The 23,819-nt window shown below is 45.9% G+C and overlaps 2 protein-coding genes across 4 annotated transcripts in view; one reads left to right on the top strand and one right to left on the bottom strand.

The window, feature by feature from the left end:
- Positions 1-734: 734 nt before the first annotated feature.
- On the bottom strand, positions 735-23,195 carry SIGMAR1 (sigma non-opioid intracellular receptor 1). Of its 2 annotated transcripts, none has more exons than XM_063453557.1 (5): positions 23,118-23,195; positions 21,712-22,807; positions 16,779-16,979; positions 5,281-5,373; positions 735-4,071 (listed from the first exon to the last, which is right to left on the bottom strand). In XM_063453557.1, exons 2-5 carry the CDS (start codon positions 21,860-21,862, stop codon positions 3,842-3,844), a joined length of 675 nt encoding a protein of 224 aa, XP_063309627.1. In that variant the 5' UTR covers positions 21,863-22,807; positions 23,118-23,195; the 3' UTR covers positions 735-3,841. The 2 variants fall into 2 exon arrangements, with proteins under 2 accessions (XP_063309627.1, XP_063309626.1); XM_063453556.1 differs by having other exon boundaries at positions 21,712-22,545; positions 23,106-23,125.
- The window catches only part of GALT (galactose-1-phosphate uridylyltransferase), a 27,350-nt gene continuing 21,765 nt past the window's right edge, over positions 18,235-23,819 (top strand). The window contains exon 1 of one of the 2 annotated variants that reach the window (XM_063453555.1): positions 18,235-18,320. Coding sequence is in view for 1 of the 2 variants with exons in the window: in XM_063453554.1 (XP_063309624.1) it covers positions 23,538-23,577 (40 nt within the window). In the remaining variant the exon portion in view is untranslated. Of the gene's footprint in view, positions 18,321-23,479; positions 23,578-23,819 lie in introns of those variants that run through there. The other variant, XM_063453554.1, reaches the window with a different exon arrangement.

The following is a 23,819-nucleotide window of genomic DNA, read 5'->3' as shown; positions in this document are numbered from 1 at the left end:
TTTTTTCCGGCTGCTGCCCATTGCTGTGGGTTACCCGGTATGTGAGTGGGTTGTTTGGTGGGGTCAGCTGCGTTGTCAGTGTGCTTTTCGTAGCTTAATTGTGCCTGGGTCTCGGGAGCTGTCGGCTTATGCGGCCATCTTGGATCCCGGTCAGGCTTCGCCCCTCAGAAAATCCTTACATTTTATTTTAAACCAATTATTATTAGAAGGAACAAATACAGCTTGTTCTCTGTGTGGATTGGAAAATTGGGAAAACCAAGTTCTGTACATATGGTGCCTGTTCGGTAAATGTAACTGTGCACAGTGCCGGTACTCGTTGGGTAAATGTAACTGTGCACCGCGCCGGTACTTGTTGGTTAAATGTAACCGTGCACAGTGCCGGGACCCAGTCAGTAAATGTAACTGTGCACAGTGCCGGTACTCGTTGGGTAACTGTAACCGTGCAGAGTGCCGGTACCCAGTCGGTGAATGTAACTGTGCACAGTGCCGGTACTCGTTGGGTAAATGCAACTGTGCATAGTGCCAGTACCCGTCCAGTAAATGTAACTGTGCACAGTGCCGGTACTTGTTGGGTAAATGTAACTGTGCCGGTACTCGTTCTGTAGCTGTGCACAGTGCCGGTACTCATTCGGTAGCTGTGCACAGTGCCGGTACTCGTTCGGTAACTGTAGCTGTGCACAGTGCCAGTCTTACATTAACTCACAGGCCACTCAAACCAGACTTTACACATGGAGGATAGTTTCAATATTTATTTTATTGGATTTAAAAATAGAATTAAAAAGGTAGAACCTATGGATTTTCTTCCTGTAAAAAAAAAAAAAAAAACAGAGACAAAACAGACATAAAACACAGGGACAGAGACATTCGGGTGTTTTAGAGGTGCATATTAGACAGATTTAGAGGACCCACTAGCAGTGCATGCTGGGAATATCCCAGAGAGCCCTGCCCTGCCTCATTACACCAGGAAATCTATGCGTAGAGACACCATGCTGTTTTGAGGGATGGAGGAGGTGGGATACTGCAGCCATCACTATGGAAATCGATCAATAGCACCCAATTTCTCCTTCCTCCATTTAGGTAGTGACAGATATTGTATTATATTCATTGTTTATAGCTTTATCTAGTTCTTCTATTGTATTGGTTACAATTCCTGCTACTAGCAGATGATTCAGGTTTTACTAAACACTATGAGGGCACACCGTTACAGTCGTGTTGTAGAATATGAGTGCTGATCTCACATGGGACAATCTGCAGAAAAAGCCAGCAAGTCTGGCAGACGACTGGAAATTCATCAGGGTAATATCACACTCACTCCATGCCGTAGTTTGTTTTGCATAATGAGCCCCACAACGGATTACTCCAATCAACATGACTACTAGAGTGATTTAAAGTGGTCATTGTCAAGGTTTCAGCTTGAAGCACTGCACATAGTTAGAGATTTGGAATTGTGTGCTGGGGTTAGTTGCACCCCCAGCACACAACTCTGCTCCGTACCGCCGAATGTCAATTCTGTGCCTAAAATATATGTCTGTTGCCAGCACGCACTGCATGCTGCCGCCGCTCTAGTCTTCCACTTGCAGGCAGAGCTCTTTCCTCCGTTCCACATTGTTTTTTTAATAACCTTCGCTCCCGCTCTGAGCACAGGCCCTCTGATGTCATGAGGGTGCGTGGAAAATTCAGGAGCTGCCGCAACCTGGAGTTTTGAAGGTTTTACAACAAATTAAGAGGGGGGACCGATGTTCCAACGGTAAGGTTATAGTAACCCTTTAAAGAAAGGTATATAGGGTGTCTTTCACTCATGGTTTCCTCCCTCTGGAAACAGACAAGGCATCTGATCAGTGACCCTTACTCATGCTCCTGTAGGAACCTTTGGGTCCCTGTGCTATTTCAGTCACTGGAGGAGGCTGCAGCCAGCTGCCAGTAATAAGTCATTTTCTGTAGTGACACGGCTTTCCCAGTAAAGTGGCTATAAGAGCCTTCATATTAACCCTGAACAACAGGTCACTGAAATCATTATGTCACCAGGCCTGCGTCTTATAAAAACACAAACCTGTGTGACAAAATATGGTTTATAGGGTCTGGAGGGGCCATGTTATATGCCCAGACAAAAAATAAATAAAGCCATTTCCCAAAAATTATTTGTATGAAGATGAGAAATAAGGTTTGAAGCAAGAAGCTGTATGCTACAAGTCATTAACCTTTTCTAGAAAACCAGACTACAGTGAAAGGTGGATACGCAGAACAGAGGACAACGGGCAGAATATAAATGAAAAAAACTAGCCGACTGCTTTAAAGTTCAGAAAGCAGTTACCATAACCCGTTACTGAACAAACCTCTTGGTTTAATAGAGAAGTATGAGCTTTGTTAAGGAGATGGAAATATTGCATAAGGGCGGGTTCTCACTTAAATGCAATTTGTTATTAAACGGTTTCAGGTTTTTCACCCTCTGTATATCCCTCGCAACCCCTCAAAACCCAGAATTAAGACGCAGGTTATAAATAGATCAGATCTAATTCCAACAGAATTAAATCACAGGTTACAAATAGCTCCGATATTTTCCAACATTGTGCGAGTCTAGTAGTATTAAGACATATACTACTAGACAGGTATTATGGAGAATTGAGAGAAGAGCCAAACCATGTTGGAAAAGATTGGAGCTATTTGTAACCTGCGGTTTATAATTCTCTGCATGCCTGCCTTTCTTTCTTTCGTTTAATATTTGGCATGTAGTTTGCAGCCGTACCCCACTGAGTAAACTAGTGTTACAGCAAAAGCTTGCTTGTGTGATTGCCAAGGGCCACAGGGCCAAACATCCTTTAGCAACTAGTCTGAATCCTAACACTTACCATGCTCAAACACATTCTACATTTCATAGTGTTGTGTAAATGTCATTTAAAACCAAGATTGCAGAATTCATTAGAATGGCTTGTTAGTAAGATCTGAACGATGCCCATTCATATTGCATAAATATATGGACCGTTTTACATAGATAGGAAATGCCATCAGGAATCTCGGCTCAGAATTAGTGGTTTCATCCCGACCATTCCAGAACGTAAGTCACCAACGATGGCAATTCTGTGTCTGAATTATTGTTAGAAAAGGTGTCAATCAAGAGAAAGCAGAGAACGTTCTAGGCTGTATCTAGAAACATTTTATGATGATTTAACATGCTTCGCTCTGCAATATTCTGACCCTTTTAGATCCGTTTCCCAACTTTACAATAATCACAGCAGCATGGTTACTATCCCAACATTCACCATAAGGTGGCCGACGTGGTCAGATTCTGAATCACTGTAAAACGTCCAATGTTCTATTGATTAAAGTAAAATATTGGAAGCAGATTCTCGCATACAGAGCTTTCATTATTTTGATTTATACAATCCCACTTAATGTGGTTCATACAGACTGATCTTACCAAACATTTAGTGGAGTTAGGGGGCAGGGTTATTTATTGCATGACATAAGGTATTACTTATGGGACCGTTAATCAGCAATGAGACATGGTAACAATGTGTTCAGAGTAAAGACTAATTACAATGATCTGTACGTATAGAAACTATAAAACCCAGCGTGCTTATATCCCTAGATTTACACCAGCTCAAACCCTGATTATTCCTTCAAAATGTCAAGTGGTATAAGAGCCAATCCAGGCCGTTCGAAGGTAAAAGTTACTGTTAGGTGATGGTTTAAGGCTTATAAAGCTTAACCTTTTCATTCGGTTTGTGGCTCCGTGTGCAGATGTCAGCAGTAGCAGAAGCCACTGTTAACCCCCAGTGTCTGCTCAGCTAATGAAGAGTGAAGTTGCCTTTGGCATGGAATACACGTTTACATGGAGCCCATGTTAAAAAAAGCCCAGCTCTGACAGATAGGTCTGGGTCTCCAGCAGAAGCCCCTTGGTGTACACCCGGATTGTGTAGAAGAAGGTTAAAAAATCCTGGGTGCTGAAAAGGGTGTCAGCCAGAGCAAAACCCAAGGTGGAAGGTATGAATCCACGGCCGTACTCCACCATCCAAGTTCCAGCACTCCACTGCACGGACGTGGCTTCGCCGACCTCATGGACAATGGTGTCTCCTGCAGAGAAACATGAACAAGGAGTGAGCAAATGATTGTGGGAGAGGAAGAAGTGTCACTATCGGTTGGTTACAAGCTTGCTGAGCAGGTCCTTCACCTTTCTATAAATGTACAGTGCTGCAGCATATGTTGGCACTATATAAATGCTAATAAGGAAATAGCAATCAAGAGGGAGGCACAGCAAGTGATAAACAGGACACAGACGAGAAATTTAATTGAGTGAATATCACTGCACATAACTTGTTAAAGGGGAACCATGTCCAAAAGTGCACAGAATTAGTAAAAAAAAATAAATAAATAAATAATCCTGAACCTCAGCTTTACTAAGATTTAGGGAGGAGTGGCAAGGCTGGTGCTCTTGGCAATGCTGCCTCAACTAAGCTAAACAAATGGGGGGGGTGGGGGGGGGGCAGTGAATCAAGAGGGAGAGAAAACCTACTTTGTGTAGATGAGCAACTCCGGTAATGAAATACTTAGCAAAGCGCAGAGCACACCGTCCTGCCCCCACATTAGGCGCTAGACTGGGAGTTAACCTACCCAGAGCTACTCATTCTGTGTATTGTCTAGGTTACAGGGAAGAGCTAACACTTACATTAAGTTTCTGGATTTGAAAATATTCTTATTGTGCGTGAATACAAGTCTGCTTCTTTCTGGGACACTCGGCTGCTGTGAGCATTTATTGATTTCTTGAACACATCAGATGCCAGTGAAAGCTCAATGAGAGAGGTGGGGGGACATTCATTCTTACACACAGCTACCAGATACATGGAGTTCAACAAACATTTCATGACTTTATTGTAGTTCGTTAAGGATCCGTCTCGGTCACAGTTTATGGTGCAGACAATCCTCACCCTCAGCAGAGATGACTTAGAACATGCGCCCACAGACTCAAGTTAAGCATGCAGCATACGTACGCCATACACAAGTGCGGCAGACCCACCAAACATGAACTGTACATTATCAGATCAAATGGATGAAAGAAAAGTACAAAGTAAAAACTACTGCAGCGTCCATTGTAATGCGCTTGCTCTGCCTGTGCTTTACATGAAGCTGTGATCAATACACAGAAATAGAGATTACATATACACACACACACACACAGATATATACACACACACACAGATATATACACACACACAGATATATACACACACACACACACACACACAAAAAGAATATGTCGTTTTATGCTCAGAATCCATATCCTACCTGGGTAAAAGATCTCACTCTTCGTTGTTCCTTCCTTCCATTGCCGGAAAGTTCCTGAGAGGATGGTATCGGAGATTTCTGCCCAGTACCTGCCTGATAAACACAGGAGAGCTCAGTGAGTGGGAATGGGACATGCTAACGGAAACAGCTAAAAAAAAACGTGAACAAAATAAAAATCAATTTCCAGAATAGCAACCAATAACATTCTGGGACAGTCACATTCTTCCATGGAGGATGCATAATGGTCCTAAAGGTTTTCCTGCTTTGGTAATCATGTGTCAGAACCAGAACCATCTGTATCAGCCACTTCTGATAGCCTCCTGGTAAGTCATCACTGACAGCATAATCTCCCCCACAAACACACACACTACGTAAAACATACGGTATCCATTAAACCGAGCTTCCCTCCTCACCCACAAACAATACGTATGACCATCAGCAGCCCGAGCTTTCCTCCTCACGGACAGCATAATCTCACGCCACGAGCACACAGAGTAGCAGAATGGATGCCTTAACACGTCTATGCCTGGTTGTTCGGCTGTCCGTTCATTTACCGAACCAACTCTTTGTGGTCCCTTGTTCTCATCTGTAACGGAGCTCCCTGTACCCTTGGCAAACCGCAGCACTTCTGCCCACAGTCGCCATGACTTGACTGGTGTCTTGGAACCGCTCCCTCCTGGAGACGAATGGGGAACTCGCTCTAGCAACCCCCAGGCACTGGATGACACTCAGTCCTGGGAGCTCTAGTTCTTACAAGGACGTTCCCCGTGGAATCCGCCACACTGGAACAGTGATAAGCCCTATCCTCTCCCAGTACCCGGCAACACATAGTTCTGGGAGTATCTTTAATCTGGCCAGATGGCTTGCTTTTTTATACATTTCTGAACACAGACAAGTACACCAATGACACTCCCACAGAAAACAGGTTAATCCCTCCCCTATACCTGGGAGATAATTGAGTCAGGAACTTGTACAAAACCATCTCCAGGCACAAAAACACACATTTCACAAACACCCTCAAAAGTACCTCTAAAAGACATAAAAACCCCACACAAGTGATATCCCCTGATAGCCCCAATCTGGGTGACCAACATATCCAACATATCCAAAAATCACCCAGATCGGTTCAGGAATTTCCTGGAAGTCTTAATTTGACCAACCGCACAAAACTGTTCCATAAAATCAGGGCTAGCGGTCGGTCTAGTTCGGTAGTTTAAAACCGAACAAACTACCGAACATAGTCAATATTCTTACCCTGGAGCTTGTTCCCCTTGTTCATGGGAACGTTTCCACCGAACAGCGTCTTCCTAAGTGTTAGAAAACCAAACACAAGCGATCATGGAAGTTCAGCGGTGTTTGTGAATTTCAGTGTACGAAAATAGTTCCATGAGCTCGACGACCACCGCTGCCTGTATTCATGCGAACAAGATGGCCGCCACCTCGTGGTCATCCATAAGAAATGTGGCCACCCAAACGAATACTTGGAACACTGCGGTGGAAATTGCTACAAAGTAGCAATTAGGCTCAACAAGCTCCAGGGTGGTCTCCGGTTCGTGCAAACCAGATCTACCAAATACACGAATGGAGACTTTACAGTGTATATTATATATTTTGACTCACGAACGCAGGCAGCGGTACATGGTTGTCGACAACATGTAACTATATCATGGATACGCAACCCCACAAACACCCAGGAAACTAGCACCGCTGCCCATCCAACCTCCCGACCAGTTATAAGAAAGGCGTTGAACTACCAAACAGGGGGAGCATTTGCTCCCTAACTGGTTGGGATATGTTATAAACCACCAAATGTAAATATTAATGAAGAAGAACTGATGTTAGAGCAAATTGGGAAAGCTGCAAATCGGAGTAACACGTTAATTATTGGAGATTTTAATTACCCGGACATAAATTTGGATAGAGGGACTAGTACTTCAGCAAGGGGAATCCGGTTTTTGAATGTGGTAAATTACACCTTTATGTCGCAACTGGTACAAGCACCAACTAGAAAGGATGCTTGTCTGGATCTCGTTATAACAAACAATGCTGATCTTTTAACCAACATTCAAGTAGGGGAGCATTTGGGAAATAGTGATCACAATATGGTAAGTGTAGCGGATTGGTACCGGGCTGTCCTACAACATGCATGGGAATAATTGTATTCGGTCATATTGCTGGTTTAATGTATGTGAACATGCATAGAAATCATTGTATTCGGTTATATTGGCAGTTGAATGTGTGTAAAGTACTGTATTCCTCTGGTTGTTCGGTAGAATCATTCGAATAAAACAAGGGAATGAAACTACCGAACAACCAGACCACCCTGTGTAAAGTGTGCCTTCAATTACCGTTTGCAACAATGTTGCAAACGGGTAATTACCTATTCGTGCAGTGTGGTCTTTGTCCTCTGGGTGGCCGCCATTCGGGATACGAACACGTGGCGGCGGCCATCTTAAACTGCCGAACAGCGGTGTTTTGCCGTCGAGTGTCTGGAACCGAAATCGGACACTTGACTAGGCAACCACCGCTGAGACCTCCAGACTCCCAATACTTCGTGGGGAAACTACCGAACGGCCCGCCATTCGGTAGAAAGAACCCCACGAACTAGGGGATTCATCCGAATCCCCGTCAGGCCACTTAACAGCAATAATTCACCTGTTTGTATTCGCCTGTTTGTGACCGACCGCAGGGCCAAAATGCATGGAACTGTTTTCGGATACTTTACCCATGCGGTCGGTCAATACTTTAAAGTCCCATAACTCCCGAACGCTTTATCCGAATGGGCTGATTTTAACATATGTTGTTCCTCCAGACTAGGGCTATCTGGAGATATTGTATTTGTGGATGTACCCCAAGTATTTAGGGTACATCCAAAACTTGGGTAAAACTATGTACATGATAAGGGGATTATGATGCTAGAGGAGGGGAGGAGATGTGTGGGAGGTTACTGTTCACAGATTGGATAATGTATTAAGTGATAAAACCTCCTCCCTTGCATGGGAGAGGGCTTTATAAGGCACTGTGGAATAAAGCTTGTCAGTTCTACTCCTGAAACTGTGTGTCGTCCAGTTATTGGGATTGCGATGGGGATATTGCTGTATTACTCTACCTGCTAGAAACCTTGCCTGTGGACTTATCATCACCTTGTTCCTGAGCCTCACTGGGATCTCTAGTGGAGAATAGCTGTGAAAGATCGGCTCTCCGCTACAGTAACTTTTGAAATAAACAAAGCATGTAGGGTATATTAAAACGTATAATTTAAAAAAAGCCAATTTTAATAAGATTAGGGCAGCTCTACAACATATCGACTGGAATAAACTCCTTAGTGATAAAAACACTGAGGAAAAATGGAAACTATTCAAATAAATTTTAGAAAGGTACATTTCACAGTATGTACCATTGGGTAATAAATATAAAAGAAACAAATTAAAACCAATGTGGCTAAGTAGAGAACTAAAACAAGAGATTAAAAACCAAGAAAAGGACATTTAAATTGGACAAATCAGAGGCATCCTATATAAAATATAAGGAAGCCAATAATACTTGCCAAAAGGTAATTAAAGTGGCTAAACTAGAAAATGAGAAATTGATAGCCAAAGAATGCAAAACCAACCCCAAATTTTTTTCGAGTACATCAACTCTAAAAAACAAAAACAAAAAATGAAAGTGTACGTACACTGAAAACAGAGATGGATATGTTAGTTAATGAAGACCAGGATAAGGCAGACATTTTAAATAACTTTTTCTTCAGTATGTATTAATGAGGGTCCTATGGCAAGAGATAAGCAAATGATTGCTGCAACAAACTTGCAGATAACTTGTGATTGGATAACTCGAGACAAGGTGCTACAGCTATTAACCCCTTAAGGACACACGACGTGTGTGACACGTCAGGATTCCCTTTTATTCAAGAAGTTTGGTCCTTAAGGGGTTAAAGAAAATTTATGTAAATAAAGCTCCGGGGCCTGATGGTATCCACCCATGAGTACTTAAGGAGCTAAGTGGGGAAATAAGTGAACCTCTGTATTTAATTTTGCAAGATTCTTTTGTTTCAGGTATTGTACCGGAGGATTGGAGGAAGGCAGATGTTGTTCCTATATTTAAAAAAGGATTCAAAATCCTTGCCTGGAAATTATAGACCTGTGAGCTTAACTTCTGTGACTGGGAAATTATTTCAACGGCTATCAAGGGATAATATTCAGGAATTCATTGGGAAGAACTGTGTTATTAGCAATAATCAGCATGGTTTTATGAAACATAGGTCATGTCAAACTAACCTAATTGCATTCTACGAAGAAGTAAATAGAAGTATAGATCAGGGTGTTGCAGTGGATGTGATCTACTTGGATTTTGCCAAGGCATTTGATACGGTTCCTCACAATAGGTTAGTCTTCAAGCTAAAATAAATTGGTCTAGATGAATATTCGTGTTCTTGGGTAGAACATTGGCTTAAGGATAAAGTACAACGAGTTGTCATTAAAGGGAAATTTTCAAGCTGGACAAAAGTGGTGAGTGGTGTCCCTCAGGGTTCTGTTTTGGGACCGCTTCTATTTAACATATTTATAAATGATCTTGAAATGGGCATTGAAAGCCATGTATCAGTGTTTGCAGATGACACAAAACTTTGTAAAGTAATAAAATGTGAGCAGGATATTGCCTTGCTGCAGAAGGATTTGGATAGATTGGGGGACTGGGCACTAAAATGGCAGATGCAATTTAACGTAGAGAAATGCAAAGTTACGCACTTCGGGGTTAAGAATGCACAAGCAATTTACACCCTAAATGGTAGTGAACTAGGGATAACCACACACAAGAAGGATTTGGGAATTGTTATAGACAACAAATTAGGCAATATGCAATGTCAATCTGCCATTGCAAAGGCCAGTAAGGTTTTGTCATGTATAAATAGGGGCACAAATTCTCGAGATGAAAATATAATTTTGCCTCTTTATAAATCGCTGGTAAGACCACACCTTGAATATGATGTGCAATTTTGGGCACCTGTTCTAAAGAAATATATCATGGCACTAGAAAAAGTGCAGAGACGAGCTACAAAATTGATAAAAGGAATGGAGCATTTTAGTTATGGAGAAAGGTTAAAAAATGCAAATCTGTTTAGTTTGGAAAAACGGCGCCTGAGAGGGGATATGATAACATTATACAAATATATTCAGGGCCAGTACAAACCATTATCTGGAAATCTATTCATAAACAGGGCTATACATAGGACACGAGGTCACACATTTAGGTTGGAAGAAAGGAGATTTCATCTAAGGCAAAGAAAAGGTTTTTTTACAGTAAGAGCAATAAGGATATGGAATTCTCTGCCTGAAGAGGAGGTTTTGTCATAGTCCATACAGATGTTTAAACTGCAATTGGATAAATACTTGCAAAAACATAACATACAGGGATATAATTCCTAATTAGTGGGGTAATAGCTGCTTGATCCAAGGAGATATCTGACTGCTATTTTGGGGTCAAGAAGGATTTTTTCCTAGTTTGTTGCAAACTTGAAAACGAGAGAAATCTCAATGTATCTTTCCTGGTAAAATATTTTATAAATAAATAAAATTGGAAGCGCTTCAGACTGGGTTTTTTGCCTTCTTTTGGATCAACAGCATAAACATATGTGAGGAAGGCTGAACTTGATGGGCGCAAGTCTCTTTTCAGCTATGTAACCGGGGGAGCATTAATCGGTGTGAGAACCCCCGAAAGATGTCTGGTCGTTGCTTTGTTTTCTGTGGAACAGTTTTGGGGCATCACCTTGTGGCCGACTTGTCAAAACTTAATTCGAATGGCATTTCCGAACCACCAAAGGGATCTGAGTGCCATTTCGACAAAGTGGTATGTCTTTCGTGCGGTTCCTATGTTATTAAAATGTATTTTGGGGTAAATTGTAATATTGTGTATGTTTTCCTGTATCAGAGATAATTGAGTTATAGTTTTCCCACTCAATTATCTATTTAACCCCTTAAGGACCAAACTTCTGGAATAAAAGGGAATCATGACATGTCAGGCACGTCATGTGTCCTTAAGGGGTTAAGAAACAGAGTTTCCTGGGAGGAAAGCCCTTGTAGTTTTGATGTGGAGACCCCATTCTAGGGGTCAGGGCATAAAAGCTGTGAGTGGCCAAAATAAATCCAGTTGACTCCCAGAACTATGTGTCGTCTAGTTGCTGCGGGAAAAGAATCTTGGATTATTGCAGTGCTTCTTTCAGCTTCGAGGAAGGAATAGCGGAGATACCCATGTGTGGTATTGGAGCTCCGCTACACATACACACACAATACATAATACCGTATGTCCAGCAGCAGCCCGAGCTTCCTTCCTCACCCACAGTATAATCTCATGCCACAAACACACAATCCGTAATACCATATGTCCATCGGCTGCCCGAGCTTCCCTCCTCACAGCAATGGGAGGTGAGAAGCAAGTTTGGGGTCTAGTTTAGAGTCTACCCCAACACCATCCTATAAAACTAAAATAATCAATTTACAACAAAAGAGTGGGAGGGTCAGAGCTTTAGTCAATTACCCTATATAATTTTGTATTTAAAATCTTTTTTTTTTTTTTTTTAGATAGAAGCGTTGTTATTTATTTTCAGTAAATTATCAGGTGTGGTCTAACGCACTAGCAATACACACTGGTGAATGAGTAATTTAGGAATCTGATAAAAAAATAAAAAATTGAACCTTGAAAATTGAACTTTAACTTTACCTAGAAGCTACATTTGTGCAAATATCGAGAGATAGAGATATATACGTACTTATTTTTTTATGGTTAGAGATATTGTTTGCAAAATTTATAATTAACCCATTGAGAAATAAAGGAGTTAACTAAACATTAAATGTGTAAGGATATCTCATGAAGTGAAGAAACGGAGAGTGAAACTCTGTAGGTGCAGTATAGGGTCACTGTGTAATACGGAGAGATGGCTGCATGCTGCAGTATAGGGTCACTGTGTAATACGGAGAGATGGCTGCATGCTGCAGTATAGGGTCACTGTGTAATACGGAGAGATGGCTGCATGGTGCAGGTTAGGGGTCACTGTGTAATACGGAGAGATGGCTGCATGGTGCAGTATAGGGTCACTGTGTAATACGGAGAGATGGCTGCATGCTGCAGGTTAGGGGTCACTGTGTAATACGGAGAGATGGCTGCATGCTGCAGGTTAGGGGTCACTGTGTAATACGGAGAGATGGCTGCATGCTGCAGGTTAGGGGTCACTGTGTAATACGGAGAGATGGCTGCATGGTGCAGGTTAGGGGTCACTGTGTAATACAGAGAGATGGCTGCATGCTGCAGGTTAGGGGTCACTGTGTAATACGGAGAGATGGCTGAATGGTGCAGGTTAGGGGTCACTGTGTAATACGGAGAGATGGCTGCATGCTGCAGGTTAGGGGTCGCTGTGTAATACGGAGAGATGGCTGCATGCTGCAGGTTAGGGGTCACTGTGATGATAGTAATGGGTATTGTACGTGATATAACTGGCAGAGTGTTTAATGACTGGAGACACAGGAGGGACAGAATCTGTCTACTAAATGTCTAGATATAGTGTAACCTCTCCAGAATGTTCCACGCAGGAGCAAGGAATCCATGGTACACAATGCTGGAGAGATGAGCAATGTACAGACTACTCCAGCAGCTGCAGCCAATACCCCCTCTCCCCTCAGGAATCCAGTAATCTATACCTGTGGGGGAGGGAGAGAGACCATCAGCCATGGTCAGACCATGAACTTAGAATGCAAATAACAGCCCCCCCCCCCCCCACCCCACCCCACCCCTCACCAGCACAGAATGTCCTTGAACCTCGCTCAGAAGCAAAATCTGATATAAACATGAATGGTCACACTCCAGATGGAGCATTCTACACAGAGCTAGAGCATGGGCTATTCTTTTATTAATACGAGGTTTTAGTACGTAATTGATTTTTGGGGGAATTACTGCAGATTTGCCAGTTCCCTGCCATTTATAAGCTGGGCTTACAGTCTGACTGCAGAAATCATAGATACTGCAATCAAAACCAAAATAACTGGATGTAGGAGAGGGAAAACCATTAAAGTCCGTCGGCAGTGTCAGTGGCCACCATATCGGACCATGATGGGAATCAAACTCGCTGATATGATGTTCCCAACGCCAGAGGCGGAGTTTAGGTGGGAGGGCTTTTTTTTTTGACAACCCTTTAAAAACCATGGACTAGAATTAAAGATATAACAATTTCCCACATAGAGAAAAATTTAGTGCAGTTAAATAAAAGTCCCCAAAAATATGTCAGATGTTGATCAATCTTTGCCCAATCTTGCAGACATTTAGATTTAATGCCGTAATTCCCTCCCTGGAATTTTACCAACTGGCTCAGCAAATCTACAAATAATACAGAAAAATAAGGAACACAATGTGTATATCTAATGCTACAGAGTCCTTCTAACTATGTGTGTGGTCCCCGTTTCTACAAAATAAGCCCATTTTACTTTTCTCCCCCATAGGACCGGTCTCACTGCTGTCCAGCCTCCAAGAGGGATCTCTGCCAATCCAATGCATTCCCATAGCAAAGCATTGAGGCGTTAGTGCGCATGCTCACCAAATCTCTGCGCCAATCAGACTGTGTCTAGGAGATCCACAGATTATATAGTGGCGCTCAGTCCAAATAGCGAAATTAAACTGATAATTCAGACACCCCAAGGTGTCTGTGGACATTTCGTGTTAGAGTCAAGTTAGATCCATCCCATCACACAACATGTTTGAAGCCTTTCCATGAGTACCATTAACCAGTAGTTTCTGTCAAAATGTTCTGTAAGATTTGTAATTTTTTTATAATGAATTCTCCATACATTAATTCCATTACACTATGAAATGAATTAACCAGCCATTTTAACCCCACTAACTGTATGCAGCTGCATCCTCAAGTAGAGAACCCCTCTGTGTATAGCTCAGCCCAGACATCTGTGATGTTATAGGGTCAAAATCTGCCCCCTGCTGGGCTTCCAGAAATAGCCTGGTGCAGCTTGATCCTGGCACGTACCCTGTATAAGGATCCTCCCAGCCCTGCAGCATGTCAATGCGCACCCTGTATAAGGATCCTCCCAGCCCTGCAGCATTGCAATGCGTACCCTGTATAAGGATCATCCCAGCCCTGCAGCATGGCAATGCGCACCCTGTATAAGGATCCCCCAGCCCTGCAGCATGGCAATGCGCACCCTGTATAAGGATCCTCCCAACCCTGCACCATGGCAATGCGCACCCTGTATAAGGATCCTGCCAGCCCTGCAGCATGGCAATGCGTACCCTGTATAAGGATCCTGCCAGCCCTGCAGCATGGCAATGCGTACCCTGTATAAGGATCCTCCCAGCCCTGCAGCATGGCAATGCGCACCCTGTATAAGGATCCTGCCAGCCCTGCAGCATGGCAATGCGTACCCTGTATAAGGATCCTCCCAACCCTGCATCATGGCAATGCACACCCTGTATAAGGATCTCTCCAGCCCTGCACCATGGCAATGCGTACCCTGTATAAGGATCCTCCCAGCCCTGCAGCATGGCAATGCGCACCCTGTATAAGGATCCTCCCAGCCCTGCAACATGGCAATGCGCACCCTGTATAAGGATCCTGCCAGCCCTGCAGCATGTCAATGCGCACCCTGTATAAGGATCCTCCCAGCCCTGCAGCATGGCAATGCGCACCCTGTATAAGGATCCTCCCAGCCCTGCAGCATTGCAATGCGTACCCTGTATAAGAATCCTCCCAGCCCTGCAGCATGGCAATGCACACCCTGTATAAGGATCCTCCCAACCCTGCACCATGGCAATGTGCACCCTGTATAAGGATCTCTCCAGCCCTGCACCATGGCAATGTGCACCCTGTATAAGGATCCTCCCAACCCTGCACCATGGCAATGCGCACCCTGTATAAGGATCCCTCCAGCCCTGCAGCATGTCAATGCGCACCCTGTATAAGGATCCTCCCAGCCCTGCAGCATGGCAATGCGCACCCTGTATAAGGATCCTGCCAGCCCTGCAGCATGGCAATGCGCACCCTGTATAAGGATCCTCCCAGCCCTGCAGCATGGCAATGAGCACCCTGTATAAGGATCCTTCCAGCCCTGCAGCATGGCAATGCGTACCCTGTATAAGGATCCTTCCAGCCCTGCAGCATGGCAATGCGCACCCTGTATAAGGATCCTCCCAGCCCAGCATCATGGCAATGCGCACCCTGTATAAGGATCCTTCCAGCCCTGCAGCATGGCAATGCGCACCCTGTATAAGGATCCTCCCAGCCCTGCAGCATGGCAATGCGCACCCTGTATAAGGATCCTCCCAGCCCTGCAGCATTGCAATGCGTACCCTGTATAAGAATCCTCCCAGCCCTGCAGCATGGCAATGCACACCCTGTATAAGGATCCTCCCAACCCTGCACCATGGCAATGTGCACCCTGTATAAGGATCTCTCCAGCCCTGCACCATGGCAATGTGCACCCTGTATAAGGATCCTCCCAACCCTGCACCATGGCAATGCGCACCCTGTATAAGGATCCCTCCAGCCCTGCAGCATGTCAATGCGCACCCTGTATAAGGATCCTCCCAGCCCTGCAGCATGGCAATGCGCACCCTGTATAAGGATCCTGCCAGCCCTGCAGCATGGCAATGCGCACCCTGTATAAGGATCCTCCCAGCCCTGCAGCATGGCAATGAGCACCCTGTATAAGGATCCTTCCAGCCCTGCAGCATGGCAATGCGTACCCTGTATAAGGATCCTTCCAGCCCTGCAGCATGGCAATGCGCACCCTGTATAAGGATCCTCCCAGCCCAGCATCATGGCAATGCGCACCCTCTATAAGGATCCTCCCAACCCTGCACCATGCAATGCGCACCCTGTATAAGGATCTCTCCAGCCCAGCAGCATGGCAATGCGCACCCTGTATAAGGATCCTCCCAACCCTGCAGCATGGCAATGCGCACCCTGTATAAGGATCCTCCCAGCCCTGCAGCATGGCAATGAGCACCCTGTATAAGGATCCTTCCAGCCCTGCAGCATGGCAATGCGTACCCTGTATAAGGATCCTTCCAGCCCTGCAGCATGGCAATGCGCACCCTGTATAAGGATCCTCCCAGCCCAGCATCATGGCAATGCGCACCCTCTATAAGGATCCTCCCAACCCTGCACCATGGCAATGTGCACCCTGTATAAGGATCTCTCCAGCCCAGCAGCATGGCAATGCGCACCCTGTATAAGGATCCTCCCAACCCTGCATCATGGCAATGCGCACCCTGTATAAGGATCTCTCCAGCCCAGCACCATGGCAATGCGCACCCTGTATAAGGATCCTCCCAGCCCTGCACCATGGCAATGCGCACCCTGTATAAGGATCCTCCCAGCCCTGCACCATGGCAATGCGCACTCTGTATAAGGATCCTCCCAACCCTGCACCATGGCAATGCGCACCCTGTATAAAGCATTCTTCCAGCTCTGCAGAATGGCAATCCACCTAGAGTATCGCACTCACCCGAGTGTCCGCTGGTATCTATAGCCGTCCCGAAGAGCAGCACATACTCTGTGAGAGATGCGTGAAGGAGACACATGGAACCCATCCATCCGCCAGCGTTGACAAACACCCACTGGAGGTCCTCATCTGGCAGTATGTGCCCCGGGTGCTTCTTTCTCAGCTCAATGATGATTTTGGAAAAAGCGACTTCATAATCTAGACCTGGGAGAGAGAGAGAGAGAGATGTTAAAAGACTTCCAGCCACAGTGGGACGGGCACCCTGCTAGGACCCGGGTGGAACCGAGAACAGGACGAGAATTCACATCTATCCAGATCCAGTCAGGACTACAACATGCGGCTCATACAACCCCACAAATGGCCCAGATCACAGCAAGTGATGCACACACCTCATTAGGGAGCCCATAGGGTCACAGCGAGTTGCTGAGGTACATGCGATGTACACGTTCCTCTTGTAGGCCAGATTAGTATTCCCCTCCAGGGAAACTGCAAGAGCCATGGACAGAGGTAGAGGCTATACGAATAGGCAATGCAATGCACAGAAATAACAGCTGTGTCTGCTGTATAATAAAGCAATTCAAAATCTCTACTTTAAAGGACCACTATAGTGCCAGGAAAACATACTCGTTTTCATGGCTCTATAGGGTCCTTGGGTCCCCCTCACCCTCGGGGCATCCCTCCCGCCGGGCTCTAGGGTGAGGAAGGGGTTAATCCCTTACCTTTTTTCCAGCGCCGGGGACTCTCCTCCTCCTTTCCCGTCATCGGCTGAATGAGCATGTACGGCACGGGCTGCGCACGCATTCAACCAGTCCATAGGAAAGCAAAGCATTCTCAATGCTTTCCTATGGACGCTGGCGTCTTCTCACTGTGAAAATCAGAGTGAGAAGCGCGGAAGCGCCTCTAGCAGCTGTCAATGAGAAAAACCACTAGAGGCTGGATTAACCCTAATGTAAACATTGCAGTTTCTCTGAAGTTTTCATTGCAGTTTCTGATGTTTACAGCAGAAAGGGTTAATCCTAGATGGACCTGGCACCCAGACCACTTCATTAAGCGGAAGTGGTCTAAGTGCCTATAGTGCTCCTTTAAATTAAATGGACACTGTAGATACTAATTTATTCCATCTAATTGACGTGGTTATAGTGCCTGCAGTTCCCTGGCACTGTCCCTCCAGAGTTAAACCATTTTCGAGCAGTTCAACACTAAATGAGGCTTCTCTGAGCTCCGCCCCCACTGGAGGCGTGGCTGAGGCAGAGATTACACACTTCCTTCTAGCCATAACAATGCATACCAGCAATGGGAGCAGTGATTGGCTCAGAGGGTCAGCTGACTGCATTCAGCCTATCGCAGCCTCCCATTGCTGCTCAGGTTAATCTTCCTAATTAGTCCAAGCAGCACTGAGGGGATTGGCTGCTGGGGACTCAGCATTAAACCCTTAATAAAATGAAAGGAGTGCGCCAGTGGACACCAGATACTATAACTACTTCAATGAGGTGTAGCAGATACAGTGCCTTCAGTGTCCCTTTAAAAGCCTTCCTGAATATAAAGGTAGGTGGCTCTGGGTACAATCATGACAGATTGTTTCTTATCAGGTACACATTGAAGCCAAACTCTGGACTTTGAGCTCAGTTCCTTATCTCGCTACACTGCCACTTGTCAGAACATAAGACATGCAAAAATACAGAGTACATGGAAAGGTTAAAAAATTAATTAAATATATATTATATTATTACCCGAGTACTCCTTGGGCAAGCCGGCTATACAGTATATTATTACCCAAGTACTCCTTGGGCAAGCCAGCTATACATTATATTATTACCCGAGTACTCCTTGGGCAAGGCCCGCTATACATTATATTATTACCCAAGTACTCCTTGGGCAAGCCGGCTATACATTATAGTATTACCAGAGTACTCCTTGGGCAAGCCGGCTATACATTATATTATTACCCGAGTACTCCTTGGGCAAGCCAGCTATACAGTATATTATTACCCGAGTACTCCTTGGGCAAGCCAGCTATACAGTATATTATTACCCGAGTACTCCTTGGGCAAGCCAGCTATACAGTATATTATTACCCGAGTACTCCTTGGGCAAGCCAGCTATACAGTATATTATTACCCGAGTACTCCTTGGGCAAGCCAGCTATACAGTATATTATTACCCAAGTACTCCTTGGGCAAGCCAGCTATACATTATATTATTACCCGAGTACTCCTTGGGCAAGGCCCGCTATACATTATATTATTACCCAAGTACTCCTTGGGCAAGCCAGCTATACATTATATTATTACCCGAGTACTCCTTGGGCAAGCCGGCTATACATTATATTATTACCCGAGTACTCCTTGGGCAAGCCGGCTATACAGTATATTATTACCCGAGTACTCCTTGGGCAAGCCAGCTATACAGTATATTATTACCCAAGTACTCCTTGGGCAAGCCAGCTATACATTATATTATTACCCGAGTACTCCTTGGGCAAGCCGGCTATACATTATATTATTACCTGAGTACTCCTTGGGCAAGCCGGCTATACATTATAGTATTACCCGAGTACTCCTTGGGCAAGGCCCGCTATACATTATATTATTACCCGAGTACTCCTTGGGCAAGCCAGCTATACAGTATATTATTACCCGAGTACTCCTTGGGCAAGCCAGCTATACAGTATATTATTACCCGAGTACTCCTTGGGCAAGCCAGCTATACAGTATATTATTACCCGAGTACTCCTTGGGCAAGCCAGCTATACAGTATATTATTACCCGAGTACTCCTTGGGCAAGCCAGCTATACAGTATATTATTACCCAAGTACTCCTTGGGCAAGCCAGCTATACATTATATTATTACCCGAGTACTCCTTGGGCAAGGCCCGCTATACATTATATTATTACCCAAGTACTCCTTGGGCAAGCCAGCTATACATTATATTATTACCCGAGTACTCCTTGGGCAAGCCGGCTATACATTATATTATTACCCGAGTACTCCTTGGGCAAGCCGGCTATACAGTATATTATTACCCGAGTACTCCTTGGGCAAGCCAGCTATACAGTATATTATTACCCAAGTACTCCTTGGGCAAGCCAGCTATACATTATATTATTACCCGAGTACTCCTTGGGCAAGCCGGCTATACATTATATTATTACCTGAGTACTCCTTGGGCAAGCCGGCTATACATTATAGTATTACCCGAGTACTCCTTGGGCAAGGCCCGCTATACATTATATTATTACCCGAGTACTCCTTGGGCAAGCCAGCTATACATTATATTATTACCCGAGTACTCCTTGGGCAAGGCCAGCTATACATTATATTATTACCCGAGTACTCCTTGGGCAAGGCGGCTATACATTATATTATTACCCGAGTACTCCTTGGGCAAGCCGGCTATACATTATAGTATTACCAGAGTACTCCTTGGGCAAGGCCCACTATACATTATATTATTACCCGAGTACTCCTTGGGCAAGGCCCGCTATACATTATATTATTACCCGAGTACTCCTTGGGCAAGCCAGCTATACATTATATTATTACCCGAGTACTCCTTGGGCAAGCCGGCTATACATTATATTATTACCCGAGTACTCCTTGGGCAAGGCCCGCTATACATTATATTATTACCCGAGTACTCCTTGGGCAAGGCCCGCTATACATTATATTATTACCCGAGTACTCCTTGGGCAAGCCGGCTATACATTATATTATTACCCGAGTACTCCTTGGGCAAGCCGGCTATACATTATATTATTACCCGAGTACTCCTTGGGCAAGCCGGCTATACATTATATTATTACCCGAGTACTCCATGGGCAAGGCCCGCTATACATTATATTATTACCCGAGTACTCCTTGGGCAAGGCCCGCTATACATTATATTATTACCCGAGTACTCCTTGGGCAAGCCGGCTATACATTATATTATTACCCGAGTACTCCTTGGGCAAGCCAGCTATACATTATATTATTACCCGAGTACTGTACTCCTTGGGCAAGGCCCGCTAAACATTATATTATTACCCGAGTACTCCTTGGGCAAGGCCCGTTATACATTATATTATTACCCGAGTACTCCTTGGACAAGCCGGCTATACATTATATTATTACCCGAGTACTCCTTGGGCAAGCCCCGCTATACATTATATTATTACCCGAGTACTCCTTGGGCAAGCCCCGCTATACATTATATTATTACCCGAGTACTCCTTGGGCAAGCCCCGCTATACATTATATTATAACCCGAGTACTCCTTGGACAAGCCGGTTATACATTATATTATTACCCGAGTACTCCTTGGGCAAGCCGGCTATACATTATATTATTACCCAAGTACTCCTTGGCCAGACCCGGTATATATTATATTATTACCCGAGTACTCCTTGGCCAGACCTAGTATATATTATATTATTACCCGAGTACTCCTTGGCCAGACCTAGTATATATTATATTATTACCCGAGTACTCCTTGGCCAGACCTAGTATATATTATATTATTACCCGAGTACTCCTTGGCCAGACCCGGTATATATTATATTATTACCCGAGTACTCCTTGGCCAGACCCGGTATATATTATATTATTACCCGAGTACTCCTTGGCCAGACCCGGTATATATTATATTATTACCCGAGTACTCCTTGGCCAGACCCGGTATATATTATATTATTACCCGAGTACTCCTTGGCCAGACCCGGTATATATTATATTACCCGAGTACTCCTTGGCCAGACCCGGTATATATTATATTATTACCCGAGTACTCCTTGGCCAGACCTAGTATATATTATATTATTACCCGAGTACTCCTTGGCCAGACCCGGTATATATTATATTATTACCCGAGTACTCCTTGGCTAGATCCGGTATATACTGTATTATATTATTACCTGAATACTCCTTGGCTAGATCCGGTATATATTATATTATTACCTGAATACTCCTTGGCCAGACCAGCTATCTCCTCCTTGGTGAAGGTGTAGTTCTTGCTGTTGATCCAGCCCCGCAGTAACTGGATAATAACTGCCAGAACCGCCAGCAGCACAGCCAGCCGTACCGCCCGGGACCCGCAGCAGGCCATCATTGCAAAGGGGTAGTACTGACAGAGAGCTATGATCCAGCAGAAGGGGTAGTACTGACAGAACTGTGACCCAGCTGAGGGGGTAGTACTGACAGGGAGCTGTGACCCAGCTGAGAGGGTAGTGCTGACAGAGAGCTGTGACCCAGCTGAGAGGGGAGTGCTGACAGAGAGCTGTGACCCAGCTGAGAGGGTAGTGCTGACAGAGAGCTGTGACCCAGCTGAGAGGGTAGTGCTGACAGAGAGCTGTGACCCAGCTGAGAGGGTAGTGCTGACAGCGAGCTGTGACCCAGCTGAGAGGGTAGTGCTGACAGCGAGCTGTGACCCAGCTGAGAGGGTAGTGCTGACAGCGAGCTGTGACCCAGCTGAGAGGGGAGTGCTGACAGAGAGCTGTGACCCAGCTGAGAGGGTAGTGCTGACAGAGAGCTGTGACCCAGCTGAGAGGGTAGTGCTGACAGCGAGCTGTGACCCAGCTGAGAGGGTAGTGCTGACAGAGAGCTGTGACCCGGCTGAGGGGGTAGTGCTGACAGAGAGCTGTGACCCGGCTGAGGGGGTAGTGCTGACAGAGAGCTGTGACCCGGCTGAGAGGGTAGTACTGACAGGGAGCTGTGACTGGCTGAGGGGGTAGTACTGACAGGGAGCCCGGATGAGGGGGTAGTGCTGACAGGGAGCTGTGACTGGCTGAGGGGGTAGTGCTGACAGGGAGCTGTGACTGGCTGAGGGGGTAGTGCTGGCAGGGAGCTGTGACTGGCTGAGGGGGTAGTGCTGACAGGGAGCTGTGACTGGCTGAGGGGGTAGTGCTGACAGGGAGCTGTGACTGGCTGAGGGGGTAGTGCTGACAGGGAGCTGTGACTGGCTGAGGGGGTAGTGCTGACAGGGAGCTGTTACTGGCTGAGGGGGTAGTGCTGGCAGGGAGCTGTGACTGGCTGAGGGGGTAGTGCTGGCAGGGAGCTGTGACTGGCTGAGGGGGTAGTGCTGACAGGGAGCTGTGACTGGCTGAGGGGGTAGTGCTGACAGGGAGCTGTGACTGGCTGAGGGGGTAGTGCTGACAGGGAGCTGTGACTGGCTGAGGGGGTAGTGCTGGCAGGGAGCTGTGACTGGCTGAGGGGGTAGTGCTGACAGGGAGCTGTGACTGGCTGAGGGGGTAGTGCTGACAGGGAGCTGTGACTGGCTGAGGGGGTAGTGCTGACAGGGAGCTGTGACTGGCTGAGGGGGTAGTACTGACAGAGAGCTGTTAGCCGGCTGAGAGGGTAGTACTGACAGGGAGCCCGGCTGAGGGGGTAGTGCTGGCAGGGAGCTGTGACCCGGGGGAGTAACGCTGTGTCTGCCTAGGCCGTTAGTGAATACTGCATGGCCACGCCCCTTCACTGAGATCTGACCAATAGACTGTGAGGTCCAGGGAACAGGCCAATCACCGGGGAGGGGCTGGTTGTGGGCGGGGCATCTTATCTAACTATGTCCAGTACCACAGACCAGGAAGTGGTCGGCGTGGAACGCACAGACCAGGAAGTGGTCGGCGTGGAACGCACAGACCAGGAAGTGGTCGGCGTGGAACGCACAGACCAGGAAGTGGTCGGCGTGGAACGCACAGACCAGGAAGTGGTCGGCGTGGAACGCACAGACCAGGAAGTGGTCGGCGTGGAACGCACAGACCAGGAAGTGGTCGGCGTGGAACGCATCGATGGAGCCCGCGGGCGTTGCTGCCGCCTTCCAGCCCAGCGGTATTACTGGCTGCCATAGAGATACAGGAGAGGGGCTGGCTCAACATTCTGGGAAATGTAGTCCCTGATGGCTGCTCTGTGTGCTGGGATTCCAACTCCCATCACGCTGGGTAATCGTGGCTGAGCATGATGGGAGCTGGAGTAACACAGGGTCCTGCGGGGGGAGGGGTATTTAGGGCCCCCCCATTATCCCTTATAGCCCCCCCCCCCCCCCCCCGGCTGCTCACGGTTTACTAGACACG

Source organism: Pelobates fuscus, chromosome 5 (assembly GCF_036172605.1).
Source record: "Pelobates fuscus isolate aPelFus1 chromosome 5, aPelFus1.pri, whole genome shotgun sequence".
NCBI classification, from domain to species: Eukaryota; Metazoa; Chordata; class Amphibia; order Anura; family Pelobatidae; genus Pelobates; species Pelobates fuscus.
The sequence above is the reverse complement of the archived record's forward strand: the minus strand, read 5'-3'. Positions and strand labels throughout refer to the sequence as shown.